The sequence below is a fragment of the Canis lupus genome, chromosome 35, assembly GCF_011100685.1.
Source record: "Canis lupus familiaris isolate Mischka breed German Shepherd chromosome 35, alternate assembly UU_Cfam_GSD_1.0, whole genome shotgun sequence".
In the NCBI taxonomy this organism is placed as follows: domain Eukaryota; kingdom Metazoa; phylum Chordata; class Mammalia; order Carnivora; family Canidae; genus Canis; species Canis lupus.
The window spans coordinates 26,745,177-26,759,503 of record NC_049256.1 but is presented as its reverse complement, the minus strand read 5'-3'; the positions used below and the strand labels follow the sequence as shown (position 1 = coordinate 26,759,503).

At 43.5% G+C, this 14,327-nt stretch overlaps 1 protein-coding gene across 1 annotated transcript; it reads right to left on the bottom strand.

The window, feature by feature from the left end:
• Nucleotides 1–6,072: 6,072 nt before the first annotated feature.
• Nucleotides 6,073–14,095, bottom strand: LOC488316 (zinc finger protein 501-like). Its single transcript, XM_038584442.1, is given in 6 exon segments — nt 6,073–7,160; nt 7,162–7,384; nt 7,387–7,537; nt 11,154–11,301; nt 11,429–11,883; nt 13,537–14,095. Coding segments are annotated over 5 exon segments (1,464 nt in total). The 5' UTR covers nt 11,807–11,883; nt 13,537–14,095; the 3' UTR covers nt 6,073–6,596.
• Nucleotides 14,096–14,327: the final 232 nt, after the last annotated feature.

The following is a 14,327-nucleotide window of genomic DNA, read 5'->3' as shown; positions in this document are numbered from 1 at the left end:
TGTTTGAAATATTCTAGGCACAGGAAAGATGCTCGAGTGGCTGGAGCTAGGGCAACAAAAGGATGTTGGGAGTAGAGAGAGGGTCTCTGAGATAGGAGGGTCTTGGGTGAGTTCAAGGATATATATATATATATATATTTTTTTTTTTTTCTTTTTACTTCAAGATGGGAAGTCATTCAGAGTTTCTGAGCAGGGGAGTAACATGTTCAGGTATAGGTATTGAAAATAAATTTCTGACTGCTGTGTTAAAAATAAATTTGTAAGTCTGGGCAAGTACAGAAGGAGGAAGATAGGTTGGGAAGCTCTTGCTACCTCAGAGTGGGGAGGGTTCTAATCATGACATAAAACCCTAAAGACACATAACTGAAAACGTATAAAAAGAAGGGCAGCTACGGTGGCTCAGCGGCTTAGCGCCACCTTCGGTCCAGGGCGTGATCCTGGAGACCTGGGATCCAGTCCCATGTCAGGCTTCCTGCATGGAGCCTGCTTCTCCCTCTGCCTGTGTCTCTGCCTCTCTTTCTCTGTGTCTCTCATGAATAAATGAATAAAATCTTTTTTTTTAAAAGATAAATGAAACTGGTGATGTAAAAATTTGAAATTTTAAATGAAGAAAATAAAAACTAAATTATAAGCTCAGAGTGAAATGTCACCCATCTAAAGACACAAGACTGATTTTCCCAATATACAAAGACCTCTTCCAAAAAAAAAAAAAAAGAAAAATACCGCCAAACCAATAGAAAAATTGACAACTTACATTTACAGCACACAGAGCATTTACAGAACACAAAGAGACCATTCAAGTTCACTAATAAAGAATTTAAATTAAAACAATAAAATTTTCTTAAATTATTCAGATTACGAAAGATAAAAAGATTGGTCATATTCACTATTGGAAAGTATGTGAACATACAGGCACTCTTAGGTTGTATATTTTTGGAAGGCAAGACTTTTTAAAATTAGTATGTCTGTACCTCTTGATCCAGCAACTTAGCTTCTTGGAATTATTTATATAGAAATACTTACACAAGTGGCACCTGGTTCACTCAGCAGGTTGAGCCATGGACTCTTGATTTCTGTTCAGGTCATGATCTCAGGGTGGTGAGATCAAGCCCAACTTGGGCTCTGCACTCACTGGGGAGTGTGCTTGAGATTCTCTCTCCTTCTGCCTCTCCCCCAGTTTTTGAGCTCTAAAATAAGTAAATAAATCTATAAAAAACTCACCAATGTTCAAACATATACAAAATACATTATTTAAATTGGAAAACTCAAATTTTTGTAGAATAATTATCTTAAATGTGTTCTCAATTGGGGTAAGCTCAAAGAGAACTTGATTTCTATACATTATATACTTCTATAAAAGTTAACTTTAAAAAAAAAAGATTGTATTTATTTATTCATGAGAGACACAGAGAGAGGGGCAGAGACAGGAAGAGAGAGAAGCAGGCTCCATGCAGGGAGCCTGATGTGGGACTTGATCCCTGGACTCCAGGATCAAGCCCTGGGCCAAAGGCAGACACTCAACTGCCAGGCATCCCAAAAGTTAACTTTTTAAAAATTATTTTATTTTATTTTTTAAACATTTTTTAAAAGATTTTATTTGTTCATAGAGACACACAGAGAGCATGGAGTCTGACGTGGGACTCGATCCCGGGTCTCCAGGATCACGCCCTGGACTGAAGGTGGCGCTAAACCGCTGAACCCGCTAAACCCGGGCTGCCCTAAAAAAGATTTTAAATAATCTCTCTGCGCAAACATGGGGCTTGAATTTACAACTCCCAGGGTCACATGCTCTACAGACCGAACCAGTCAGGCACACCTATAAAATTTAACATTTTACAAAAATTTACTATGGGTGTAAACAGGAAAGACACTTGTCTTAAAACCTCATCTATTCTTCACAACCCACAAACAATTTCCCTGTTTGGGGAATGTTATCAATATCCCTTTCTGAAATTCTTTGCCTGACAGGTCATTTTGTAAGATGATGTAACTCCTTGAAGATGAAAATCAGATTCAACTTCACTGTGCTTCATAGGGCAAATATAAGTGGTCAAATAAACCTGGAGGTGGCACCTGGATGGCTTGGTCAGTCAAGCATCAACTCATGATTTGGCTCAAGTTATGATTTCAGGGTCCATGCTCAGCAGGGTGACTGCTTCTCTGTCTCTCCCTCCTCTGCTGTCTCCCAGCTCACACACTCTTTAAAATAAGCAAATCTTTTAAAAAATGAAAAAATAAATCTGGAGGGGTCATTTAGGAAACACAGAAATGACTTCCAAGTAAACTAGCCTTAGACAACTGTCCTCTCTGGGAGAGAAATTTAAAAACAGCATAACCTCTGCTTTTCTTCCCATTAGAAGTACATGATGGAAAGCCAACCCCTTCCCTTGACTGTGATGTAACACATCCTCATAGCCAGCTGAGCAAATTTAAACAGACAACGATCAATTATTCTCTGCCCCGCCCCTGCCGTGCAGTGCATTATCAGCATGTTTCTCCCTCCTAATCTAATGTCTTGTATCAAATTCTCTCCCAGGTTCCAAACATAAACCCTCCTCCAGGTCCTGAGGAATCCAGAATATTCTTCAGGTATGTCCCTAGCTTCAGGCAGCCATTCACTTCAGACAATCAGCTTGCCAGAGCCTTGGAGCACTTGGCTGTGGTAACCTGAGTGGTTGGATGTCAGACAGGATGAGGCTTCCTAGTGCTGTCACAGAGCCTGGAAAAACCCTGGCTCTGGTCCTTGTCTTAGTTACATCCTTCCTTTACCTGGATGGAGCCTCTCTGCTCTCAGGATTGAGGCATAAGCAGGCAGTCCCGTGTATGACAACCAGGGACCTCTTATTTATCTTCCAAAGCTACCAAAAACAAACAAAAAACCACCCCGCAAAACCACTAGTAGACTATTTAAAAATAACAATACTTGATGGATGTATATTACTTGCTTTCATTATTTAAAAAGAGAGAAAATAAATGAACTAAGCATTCAAGAAATTAGAAGAAGGAAATCCTCAAGGAAAAGTTTAGAAGAGAAATAAGGATAAAAGCAGAAGTAAATGAATTAGAACATAGAAAAAGTAACATTAATAGATCTAAGAATGAAACATTTGTAAACAAGCCTATTAAAAACCACAAACCTACAGTAAATCCAACTGAGAGAAAACCCTTAAAAATTGTAAATGACAAATAGCAGATGAAGTAAATATGCTACTAACGTTTTAAAAAATATCAATGAAATTGGTGATTTTCTGGGAAAGTACCTTTAGTTCCATAATTCATCGAAGTAGCAGGAAAATCTGTGGGGCACCTGGCTGGCTCAGTTGGTTGATCTTGAGGTTGTGAGTTCGAGCCCCACGTTGGGCATAGAGATTACGTAAAAATATTTTTTTAAAAGGTAGAAAACTCTAAATAAACCAATCCTAAAAGAAATAATTGAAAAAGCTATCAAAGAATCATCTCCAGAAAGGCTCAAGTGATTCTGTAGTATTTAATTTTTTTAAAGTATTTATTACATGTGTATGATGAATTCTAACTTTTCCATTTGGAATATACAGAGAAATAGAAAAGGTGAGAATCACTCCCTTTTTCTTTATCTAAATACACTTAACATTTTATCACTTCCAACTTTTAATATTTTAAGTCTATTTTACAGAATTATACTCTAAAAATACTTTTATAGGCTGTTTAACATTTAAATGTATTAAAAGCTTTTCATTTTATTATAAGCCTTTCATGAAAATAAATTATGTCTATACATTGTTTGAGATACTAGTACCTCAAAGAAGAGTGGGAACATTTACATGAGATATAACATGATTGCTACTGGACACAACTGGTGTTCAACAGATGGCAGCCATGATTGTCAGAGTTTGCAAAGGACTTTTCCTTTTGCTACATCATTTAATTAACTTATAATGGGTATTATTATTTTATTTTATTTTTAAGATTTTATTTATTCATAGAGACACACACAGAGAGACAGAGGCAGAGACATAGGCAGAGGGAGAAGCAGGCTCCATGCAGGGAGCCGGACGTGGAACTCAATCCCGGGTCTCCAAGATCACGCCCCAGGCCACAGGCGGCGCTAAACTGCTGTGCCATTGGGGCTGCCCTATTATTATTTTAGAACACACTTTTTCCTTTTTTAGGAGGAATAGGTAAATCACATGCTTCCCAGAGAGGCCAAGAATGTATTCTTTTAAAATACATTCATTTATTTAGAGTGGTAGAGAGAGGGGGAGAGAGTGAGCAAGTGAGTGAGAGCCAGCCAGGGTGGGGATGGCCAGAGGGAGAGAGGGAATGTTAAGCAGGCTCCACGCCCAGCACCTGACTTGGGGCTTGATATAAACACCCTGAGATCATGACCTGAGCCAAAATCATGAGTCGGATGCTTTAATGGACTGAGCCACCCAGGGGCCCCACCAAAAATAGATTTTTGCTCCTGGGGGAGAATCCCTCTGGTTGGCTGATTTTGTTAAGAAGGCTGAGCAGGGTTGAACGGCCTTTTCTACACCTAAAGAGAGGTGTCCCGTGTCCCAACACTCAAGAGAGCCATGCAGGGCCAGAGTCCTGAGTGATACAAAGAAACAGCAGTCAAGTCAGGTTTGGGTGAAGGTCTTTCACATTAGGCATTTGGCCTACGGGGCATAGAAATGAAGGGTGGATTAACACTCAGTGCTCCCACCTCCAGCCTCTCAAACTCCACCTCCCATTACTTTTTTCTTTTTCTTTTCTTTTTTTCTTTCTTTTCTTTTTTTTTTAAGATTTGATTTGCTTTATTTGCTTGAGACAGCATGCACACAAGGGAGAGTGGACTACCTGCTGAGCAGAGTCCAACTCGGAGCTGGATCCCAGGACCCCTGATCATAACAACCTAACTGAGCCATCAGGCATCCCTCCACCTGTTTCTTTAAAGCCTGCTTTCTCACTTCTTGTTTTCACTGCCTTTGCTTCAGCTTCCTGTTTTGCAGTTTGTTTTTCTGGTGTCTCTGGCTTTTCTACACTCCCCTTTTATGCCAGACTGTCCTGTATTCAAAGCTTTTTCTTCTTCTAAAGATTTATTTATTTATTCATTCAGAGAGAGCGAAGAGAGAGGCAGAGACACAGGCAGAGGGAGAAGCAGGCTCCATGCAGGGAGCCCGACGTGGGACCCGATTCCGCGTCTCCAGGATCACACCCCGGGCTGCAGGCGGCGCTAAACCGCTGCGCCACCGGGGCTGCCCCAAAGCTTTTTCTTCTCACCTCTCCCCTTCTCCCGTTTGGGCCTCATCTCACGGCCTTCCCACAGCTGCTCAGGTCACTAAATGCTTCTAATCTCAAAGCTTCTCTTTCTGAGCTGCACCTCTGCTTTCAGCCCCAGAGCTTCTTACTCCCACATTCCTGTCGACCCCTGCCACGTTTGTTATTTTCATCTCACCCAAAGAACTAGCTTCCGTGGGTTTGATTCAAAGCCATTAGAGTTGACTTTCAATAATTACCTCTACATTCTATCTAAGAAAATTTTAAAGTGACATTCCTCTACCTTTAGGTGCCCAAGTACACACTTTTAAATTTTTTTAATCGAAATCTTCAAACTGTTATCAGAAAGCTCTTTCTTCAGAGAGAATCTTATTGGGGGCTGGTGTGTAAAACTAAGGAAGAACTCTTGGTGGCAAGGTGGCCTGGAATCCCCAGACCCTGGAGAAGCCCTTAGGGAGGGGCAGGAGACCCCACCGGAGGCAGTGTGGCAGTGGACCATGTCTAAAAATACAGTGGTGATGATCTGTTACAGTCAATTCTTTCCTTGTGGGAAATGTGGCATCTATGTTGCCATGTCGTGCATTTTTGTAAGAGAATCTGGAAAGTCATATTTTATGTGAAATCCCCAGATTTTTAAAAAGCTGAAATAATTGGGGCACCTGGGTGGTACAGTCAGTTGGAGGTCCAGTTCCTGATTTTGGCTCAGGTCCTGATCTCAGGGTCGTGAGATTGAGCCCTGCATTGGGCTCCATGGCTCAGTATAGAGTCTGCTTGGGACTCTCTCTCCCTCTGCCCCTCCCCCCACCCCAAATAAATAAACCTTAAAAAAAAAGCTTAAAAAAATTGCAATAATTTTATATATTATTGAAAACAAAATACCACATGGGAAAAATGCCCATGCAGGCCACATACAGCCCACTGGCCTGTTTTGCCAACTCTGGTGGAAGATATGAAAAGTCACTGGAATGTGTGTAATCTATCCTCTTGCTCCACCCTACTGAACCTTCCCATCTACACAAATCGTTCATCCCAAATTATGGAGTGTTTTTTGTATTCACAGTGTTTTTAGTGTAGGTAACTGATAGGCTGGTGTCTTTTATCAAGTTAACCTAAAATTCAGGATTTTTAAAAATGTAGATGAGATATTAAGTCTAAATTCACACTTCAGACAAGATCATCACTCAACTCCAAAGAAAACGGGGAGAAAAAACAGCAGCCATCTCTACAACCTCCCAGTACATATCTCACGGATCACTGCAGTTTCTTGAACGGTGTGCTTGTTAGTAAGCTGTCAGGTGATCATCTATTTCAGCTTCCAGAAGTATTTTCAAATGACTGCGCAAACTGCAGTGGCATCATCAGGACTTCTCCCCAGTGTGGATTCCCTGGTGTACAATGAGGTGTGAACTCCACCGGAAAGCTTTCCCACATCCATCACACTCATAGGGCTTCTCTCCAGTGTGGATTCTTCGGTGGCCCAGAAGATGCGAACTGTAGCTGAAAGCTTTCCTGCACACGTCACACCCATGACGCCTCTCTCCACTGTGGATTTGCTGGTGTCCCACCAGAGCTGAGCTGTGGCTGAAGGCCTTCCCACACTTCTCACACCCATAGGGTTTCTCCCCACTGTGGATTCTCTGGTGATGGAAGAGGCCTGAGCTCTGGCTGAAGCTTTTCCCACACTCACTGCACTGGTATGGCTTCTCCCCAGTGTGGACTCTCTGATGCTGTATGAGATGTGAGCTTAGACAGAATGCCTTCCCACAGTCATTGCACTGGTAGGGCTTCTCTCCAGTGTGGGTCCTTTGGTGTCGAACAAGGCCTGAACTGTAGTGAAAAGCTTTCCCACACTCAATGCATTGGAAAGGTTTTTCTCCAGTGTGAGTCTTCTGATGCTGAACAAGGTGTGAACTGTATGTAATAAAAGGCTTTTCCACACTTATCACACTGATAGGGTTTTAATCGGTTATGTATTCTCTGATGGTCAATAAGTTGTGAGCTCTGGATGAAAGTTTTGCCACACACATTACACGAATAGGGTCTTTCTCCAGTGTGGATTCTTTTATGTCTGATGAGGCTTGAGTTTTGAGTGAATCTTCTCCCATATTCATCACACTTATATCTTCTCTCAGTTGAAGTGTGTCTCTGATATCTTTTGTCCATCCTTCATGTTCTTGAATGTCTCCACATGCAGGGACCTCTCCATTGATTTGGCCAGATGACTTTTTTGGAGACTCCATCTCTCTAGTAAGCTCATGCTTTTGAATCAATTCTCCTTTCTCAATTCTAATCACATCATCTGAAACAAAAGGAGAGATTCCAAATGTCACTGAAATTCACTGAAATATATAGGAACAAAATCAAACTAGAAGTACACAGATTAACTATACCAACAAAATAGTTTTACAACATAGGACTCGATCTCGGGTCTCCAGGATCATGCCCTGGGCTGAAGGCAGGAGCTAAACCACTGAGCCACCCAGGGATCCCCTGGTAGTGATCTTTTAAGGGCACACAACAGAATCTAGAGGACTAGTTACTGGAAGTAGTAGTACCAGCAATACTTTCAGAATGCTGAGGAAAAAAAAGGTCAATCTGAAATTTACTCTAGCTAAACCGTGATTACAAAGGGAAGAAAGGTGCTCCTGGCTGACTCAGTTGGTACAGCAAGCAACTCCTGATCTCAGGGTCGTGAGTTCAAGCCCTGCATTGGGCATGGAGCCTACTTAATATATTAAAAAAAAAAAAAAGAGGAGGGCAATGTAAGTATTTTCAGACATGCAAAGACTAAGTGTACATCCAAAGAACCTAAGATAATCATTAAAAATATGAACTCCAATTAGAGTGAAATCTAGAGGAAAGGTGTTGGACTAAAGAATGATGCTTTAGTAACTGACAAAGTATGTCTGGAAATTTATTAAACTTACTATGAAAGAAAAAAATTGATTTCACATTTTTATAAAGAAACTGGTTTCTATGAATGACCAACTATAATCTAGAATTTATAGCGTTAATAGAGTCTAGTTCCCTAGAGGAGAATTTCCATTCATTAATTTTTCCTAGTTATAAGAGAATTTTAAAAAGCCCATGAAAATAATGGAATTTAAAATCTTCTAGGGATCCCTGGGTGGCGCAGCGGTTTGGCGCCTGCCTTTGGCCCAGGGCTCGATCCTGGAGACCCGGGATAGAATCCCACATCGGGCTCCCGGTGCATGGAGCCTGCTTCTCCCTCTGCCTGTGTCTCTGCCTCTCTCTCTCTCTCTCTGTGACTATCATAAATAAATAAAAAAAATTAAAAAAAAAAAGAAATAAAAAAAATAAAAATAAAATCTTCTGATACTGCCTTCATTTAACAAAATAAAGTTTCAAGTCACTGTGCTCTCAATTTTAATGAATTCCAAGGGAGGTTCCCAAAAATGGTTTAATAGATGTATACCAATATTGACTTTGTTGCTACTGGACCTCTTTACAGAGACTTAAAGAGGAGGTTTATTCAAGAAACTATGCTCCTTGGTGGAACTTAGAATTCAGGTCATGGCAAACATTTATTTTCTAGGAGCTACAATGATCAGATAGCCCACACTTTACCCAATTTCTACAATGGTTATACTGAAGCATGCAGTTTTGTATTGTTTGTCCTAAAATTTATTCTGACTTCACATGCCATTTGTAGATGGTACCTAATCATACTTATAAATTACCAAATTTTAAAACTGCCCAAGAACTTATAGTTCTGAATATCTATCTTTAATTTCTCCACTGAATGAAATCTAAACTCATATGTTTAATATACAAGCCCTTCATGATCCACTGGGTTTTTGACCCTCAATAGTTACGCATATGAATCACTCGGAGTTAAAAAAAAAAAAAAAAAAAAAAAGGCCCATGTTTGGTCCTCACCCCAGTCCAAATGAAACCCAATTTCCAAGGGATGGCCTAGGCACTGATCGATTTTTAAAGTCATCCAGATGAGTAATGAAGGCACAATGAAGGTTAAAAATGTCCCTGCCTACTTTTCCAGTTTTATTTCCCATAACTTTCCACGTTCCTCATTTTTATCTCCCATCTTTACTACAGAGTTAAGAACATAGGCGATGAAGACAAAATTATTTAAATGCTGTATCTGCCATTTGCTAGCATGAGAGCTAGTGTCATTTTAGGACATAAGCTGATAGTCCCTCCTACCTAAAAGTCTCCAAGAGCAGCAGTGAACTGCAGATCAGAGTGATTAATCATGATCAACTTACATCTTCAGGAAAAGGATAGACTTGTGTTCAGTGTGCTACAAGAATTTGTTATACTTATCAATAAGATGCCCATTAACTGGCTAATACAATAAAGTTCTGACCTTCAAACAGCAAGCTTCAGTTCTTTAAGAAAACCCTGCATGTCAAACACCTACATTTGGGAAACATGAATTTCCAAGTGATAGTAGGATAACCAGACACACTTGTACTTAAAAGAAGTATCCTGCAGCCATTAAAAGTCCTCCCTCAGCATAACAAAGAAGACAACAACAACAAAAGTATAACTCATATTGTTAAGATGACACTCTTTTTTAAAGAAGTAGGCTCCACACCAGCATGGAGTCTAATATGGGGCCTGAAATCATGACCCTGAGATCAGGACCCCAATTGGGATCAAGAGTCAGATGCCCAACCAAGCTACTCAGGTGCCCTAGGTGACACTGTTTCTAACGGTGACATTCTTCATTTTCTCTTGAGAAGAGTGGGCATCTGTTACACCCAACAGATGAAAAGAATATTCCAACTCTGAACTCTGGATCCCTTGTTTAAGCCAGGAGGGGAGTCAGAAAGAGCAACTCTGTCATCTTTCCAGTACTTTCTAGGGCTTTAGGACAAGTGATCTAGTTCTCTTCATCCTTCCCTTCCTCTCCAACACCATTCAAAACTGTCCAACTTTTGGCCCTTATAATGTCGACTTGGAGCTACACCAAGTCTTCAAAGTAGTCTCCAATCCAGCTTACATCAACTTACATGGCACATGTTAGTTCCTGCTCAAAAACCAAAAGACAGCCAAGTGGGAAGAATAAAAGCTTTCTCAGCCAAACTGACCCAACCACATTTTCCAACCACGATCCGTATGTTTCTGCATCATTTCTCTGCTTGGACTTCATCACTCACCTTTACTAAACATTTCCTAGGGCAGGGGTTCTCACAGAACCCAGAGATAGGTCTTATATACAGTGAAAGTTAAAGATGTACTGACTTCTTACCTGGACACACAAAGCCCTTGTGTTTTGGACCCTGCCACCTCTGCTCTTCTGCCCCCCTCTCTGTGCTCCGGTCACATCAGCCTTCTTTCTTTCTTTTCTTTTCTTTTTTTTTTTTAAAGATTTTATTTATTTATTCATAGGCACAGAGAGTGAGAGAGGCAGAGACACAGGGAGAGGGAGAAGCAGGTTCCATGCAGGGAGCCCGATGTGGGACTTGATCCCGAGTCTCCAGGATCACACCCAAGGCTGCAGGCAGCGCCAAACCGCCGCGCCACCAGGGCTGCCCACATCAGCCTTCTTTCAAACCCATTTCTTTCCCACCTGTTTTTGCACATGCTCTTAGATGCATTGCTTTTCCCTCTACAACTCACCTGGCTAATTTTTACTGGCCAATTTTAGGACTTTCCTCTCATGTTGCTTCCTCAAAAAGGCCTTATCTGTCTACCTTCTTCCCCCATAAACAATCTGTTATGGTACATTTTTCTGTGTATTTATTTAATGTCTCTGTCTCCAGACTATTGTAAGCTCCAGGAAAACAAGGCTCATATATGCTTTGTTCACTATACCCGATGCCTTGTGTGGTGTCTGGCACATAGTAAGTATTAAATATATATTTGCTAAATGATAAATGACCCTGAGGTCTCCAGGGGAGCCATATGATCCAAGTGTCAACACTAACCCCAATCCTGTTGGTGTTGAGGGTCCTGAGATATACCCTTCAGTTGGATCTCCATGGGTTGAGGCTGGAGAAATGTTGCTTCCTTAGCTGGATCCAGAGGCACTGATGTCTCAGAAAGCACTTCCTCTGTACAGGCCTGGGTTGAAACCTGAGAACAAGCAGGCTCATCTGGGCATCTGAACTGCCCACAGTATACATGATCCTGAGAGCCCACAAAGGATCAGCCTGGATGCCCACTCCCAACCATCCCCTCATTGAACACAGGTGCTCTCTACCTTCTGGCCTGGTTCATCCAATTCCTTCTCCAGGTCCTCCAGCACGGCCACAGCCTCTTCCCCACTCTTAGGGTGCTGCTCCCACACCCAGGCCTGGAGCTCCTTGGGCAGGATGGTCAGGAACTGCTCCAACACCAGCAAGTCCAACATCTGCTCCTTGGTGTGGATCTCAGGCCTTAACCACTTACAACAGAACATCCAGAGCTGGCTTAGTGCCTCACGGGGTCCAGGAGTCTCCTTGTAGCAGAACTGTTGGAAGCGCTGGTGGAAGAGCTCCTGGTTGTTTGGGCTGCTCCACTGTGAGCCAGATCCCGGAACCTTGGCAGGACATTTTTTGTTGTTTCCTCTGATATGCCCCTCTGGCTCTTGAGGAGCCATGCCAGCTCCAACGGTCAGAGAAGAGGAGAGCAACTGTTATCTTTCAGGGTACACTCCTAAGGTTACAAAAACCACAGCTAAAAAGAGAGAGAGAGATACACACACAGGCTGATTAAATACTTGAACTAAATCTAATGTTTCTGTTTTTTTGTTTTTTTTTTTAAGATTTTATTTATTCATGAGACACACACAGAGAGAGGCAGAGACACAGAGGGAGAAGCAGGCTCCATGCAGGGAGCCTGGTGTGGGACTCCACGATCAGTCCCTGGGCTGAACGCGGTGCTAAACCAGAGCCCCCCGGGCTGCCCTAATGTTTGTTTCAAAGAGCAAGAAGTCTTGACCCAAAATTAAAGATATTTAAAAATGTTTAATGTAATTCCAACCTTTTTCCAAGTAGAAGGAATGTTGGCATGAAAGGGCATTTTTCATGATACTGAGAATATTGTCAGATCCCTGCTTTCTAAAAATAAAACCAAAACAATCCATTGATGAAGCCAAGCTGAATTTATTCTTATGCATGCTAGCACTACCTTGACAGAGTCTCAGATACTCTCCCAGGGAGAAAGGCAAACTCAGATTAATGAGGTTTCAGGGGTTTAAGGCAGATCTTTTATTTTTTTTTTTTTTAATTTTTTTTATTTATTTATGATAGTCACACAGAGAGAGAGAGAGAGAGGCAGAGACATAGGCAGAGGGAGAAGCAGGCTCCATGCACCGGGAGCCCGACGTGGGATTCGATCCTGGGTCTCCAGGATCGTGCCCTGGGCCAAAGGCAGGCGCTAAACCGCTGCGCCACCCAGGGATCCCAAGGCAGATCTTTTAAAGCAGGATACGGATTGGGCAAGGATCGGGACCCAATAGTTTAGAACTGACAGACACAACAAGGTGTTTTCAGTTGAGGGTTTCAAAAAGTCTGGATCCTATCCATTAAAAGTTGGGAGTCTGATATTCATTCAGGTGGATTTTTTGAGGGGTAATTTTGTGTTGAGGGGTAATTTTTGAAGCAAATACAAATATTTGCAACTTTATCTCCTAGAGCAAAAATTTCCTGGAATAGTAATGTCATGTTGATAAAGATAGTGGAAGAAGTAGCGTCACATCCAGTATAGACGAATGAATAGTAGGAATCACCTTAACCTAGGTAGACAGTAGGCTGTTTGGGTGTCGATGGTTTCAATCTTCCCTCTAATAGCAGACTTAAGCAGAGCCTTTTGGCTTCAGTAGATGTGGACTACCAACTCATCAGTATGGTGGGCCATGGTAAAGGACCTGTGCTATGGATTCCAGAAGACCTGGGCTTAAATCCCACCGTGTTCTCTTACGAGTAGTGGCTTAACCTCTCTAAACCTCTATTTCCCCCTCTGTAAAAATCTTACCTTTTTTAACATACTATTTTGAAGGAAGTTAAAATTTATTGTATTTGAAAAATTTTAAGGTTTTGTTTGATAGTGAGAGAGCACAAGCACGGGGAGCGGCAGAGGGAGAGAAGCAGCCCCCCCCCCCCCCCCCACCACCAGCAGGAAGCCCGTTGTGGGACTCAATCCCTGGACTCTGGGATCACGACCTGAGCAGATGCTTCAACGGCTGAGCCACCCAGGCACCCCAAAATAGTTTTGAATTAAAGAAAATTTCCCCAAGTCCCTACACGGCTCCCTCGGCTTCCACTCGCGTTGCCATCCTACGTGACCACAGCACAACGACACGGGCGGGATGAAAATCGGTGAACTAACCCTTCTCTCTAGATTGTTCTGAGCTCCCGCGGGTGTGGCCTAGTCCGGGCTGCGGTCCTCGCTGCCACCCGGTCATCTGGCCGCGGCCTCGGAGCCCTGCCGCGTGTCTGGGCCCAGAGCCCGTGGTTCTCTGTGCCCCCCGGCGCTCCCCGCACACCCCGCCGCCGCCCCGGCCGGATCAGGTTGGCGGACCGCGGTGCGCTCGCAGAAAGCCTGCTTCGGGGTCTCTCACGGAGACTCACAGCAGTTCACGTCCTCCAAGGAATGAGACTCACGGCGGCGCGGCCACCCGTCCCGTCGTCACCCGGTCACCCGGTCACCCGGTCACGGGAGCGAACGGCAGCCCGACTCAGGCGGGTCTGGCAGTCCGTCCGCAAGCCGCCGGGCCTGGACAGGCCGCAGGAGGCGGGGTCCCGGGAGGCGCGCATCCAACGACTCTCCCCACCTTGCCTCGCCCGCTGGGGGTCCCGGGCGCGGCGCTGACGTCTCGAGTCCCACGGGGCCTGGAGAAGATGGCAGTCTCCCGGCCGCCGGCGGACGTGCAACCGCGAACGCTGTCCGGCCTGCGCCTCTTCCGGCCGCCAGTCTCCCGCGGCGGAGGGGAAGAATCCCGGAAGGACTCGGCGCCAGGAGGGGCCACGCCGGCACGCGGAGGGGACGGGGAGCGTCTAGCGGAGCTCTAGGGTGCAACAGTTCTGGCAGCAGTGGAATAAATCTATTCATCAGCGCTTCAGACAGTGCTTTAGGTATTAACGTGAGCAGCAGACGAATGTCTAGGCCCCAGAAATCTC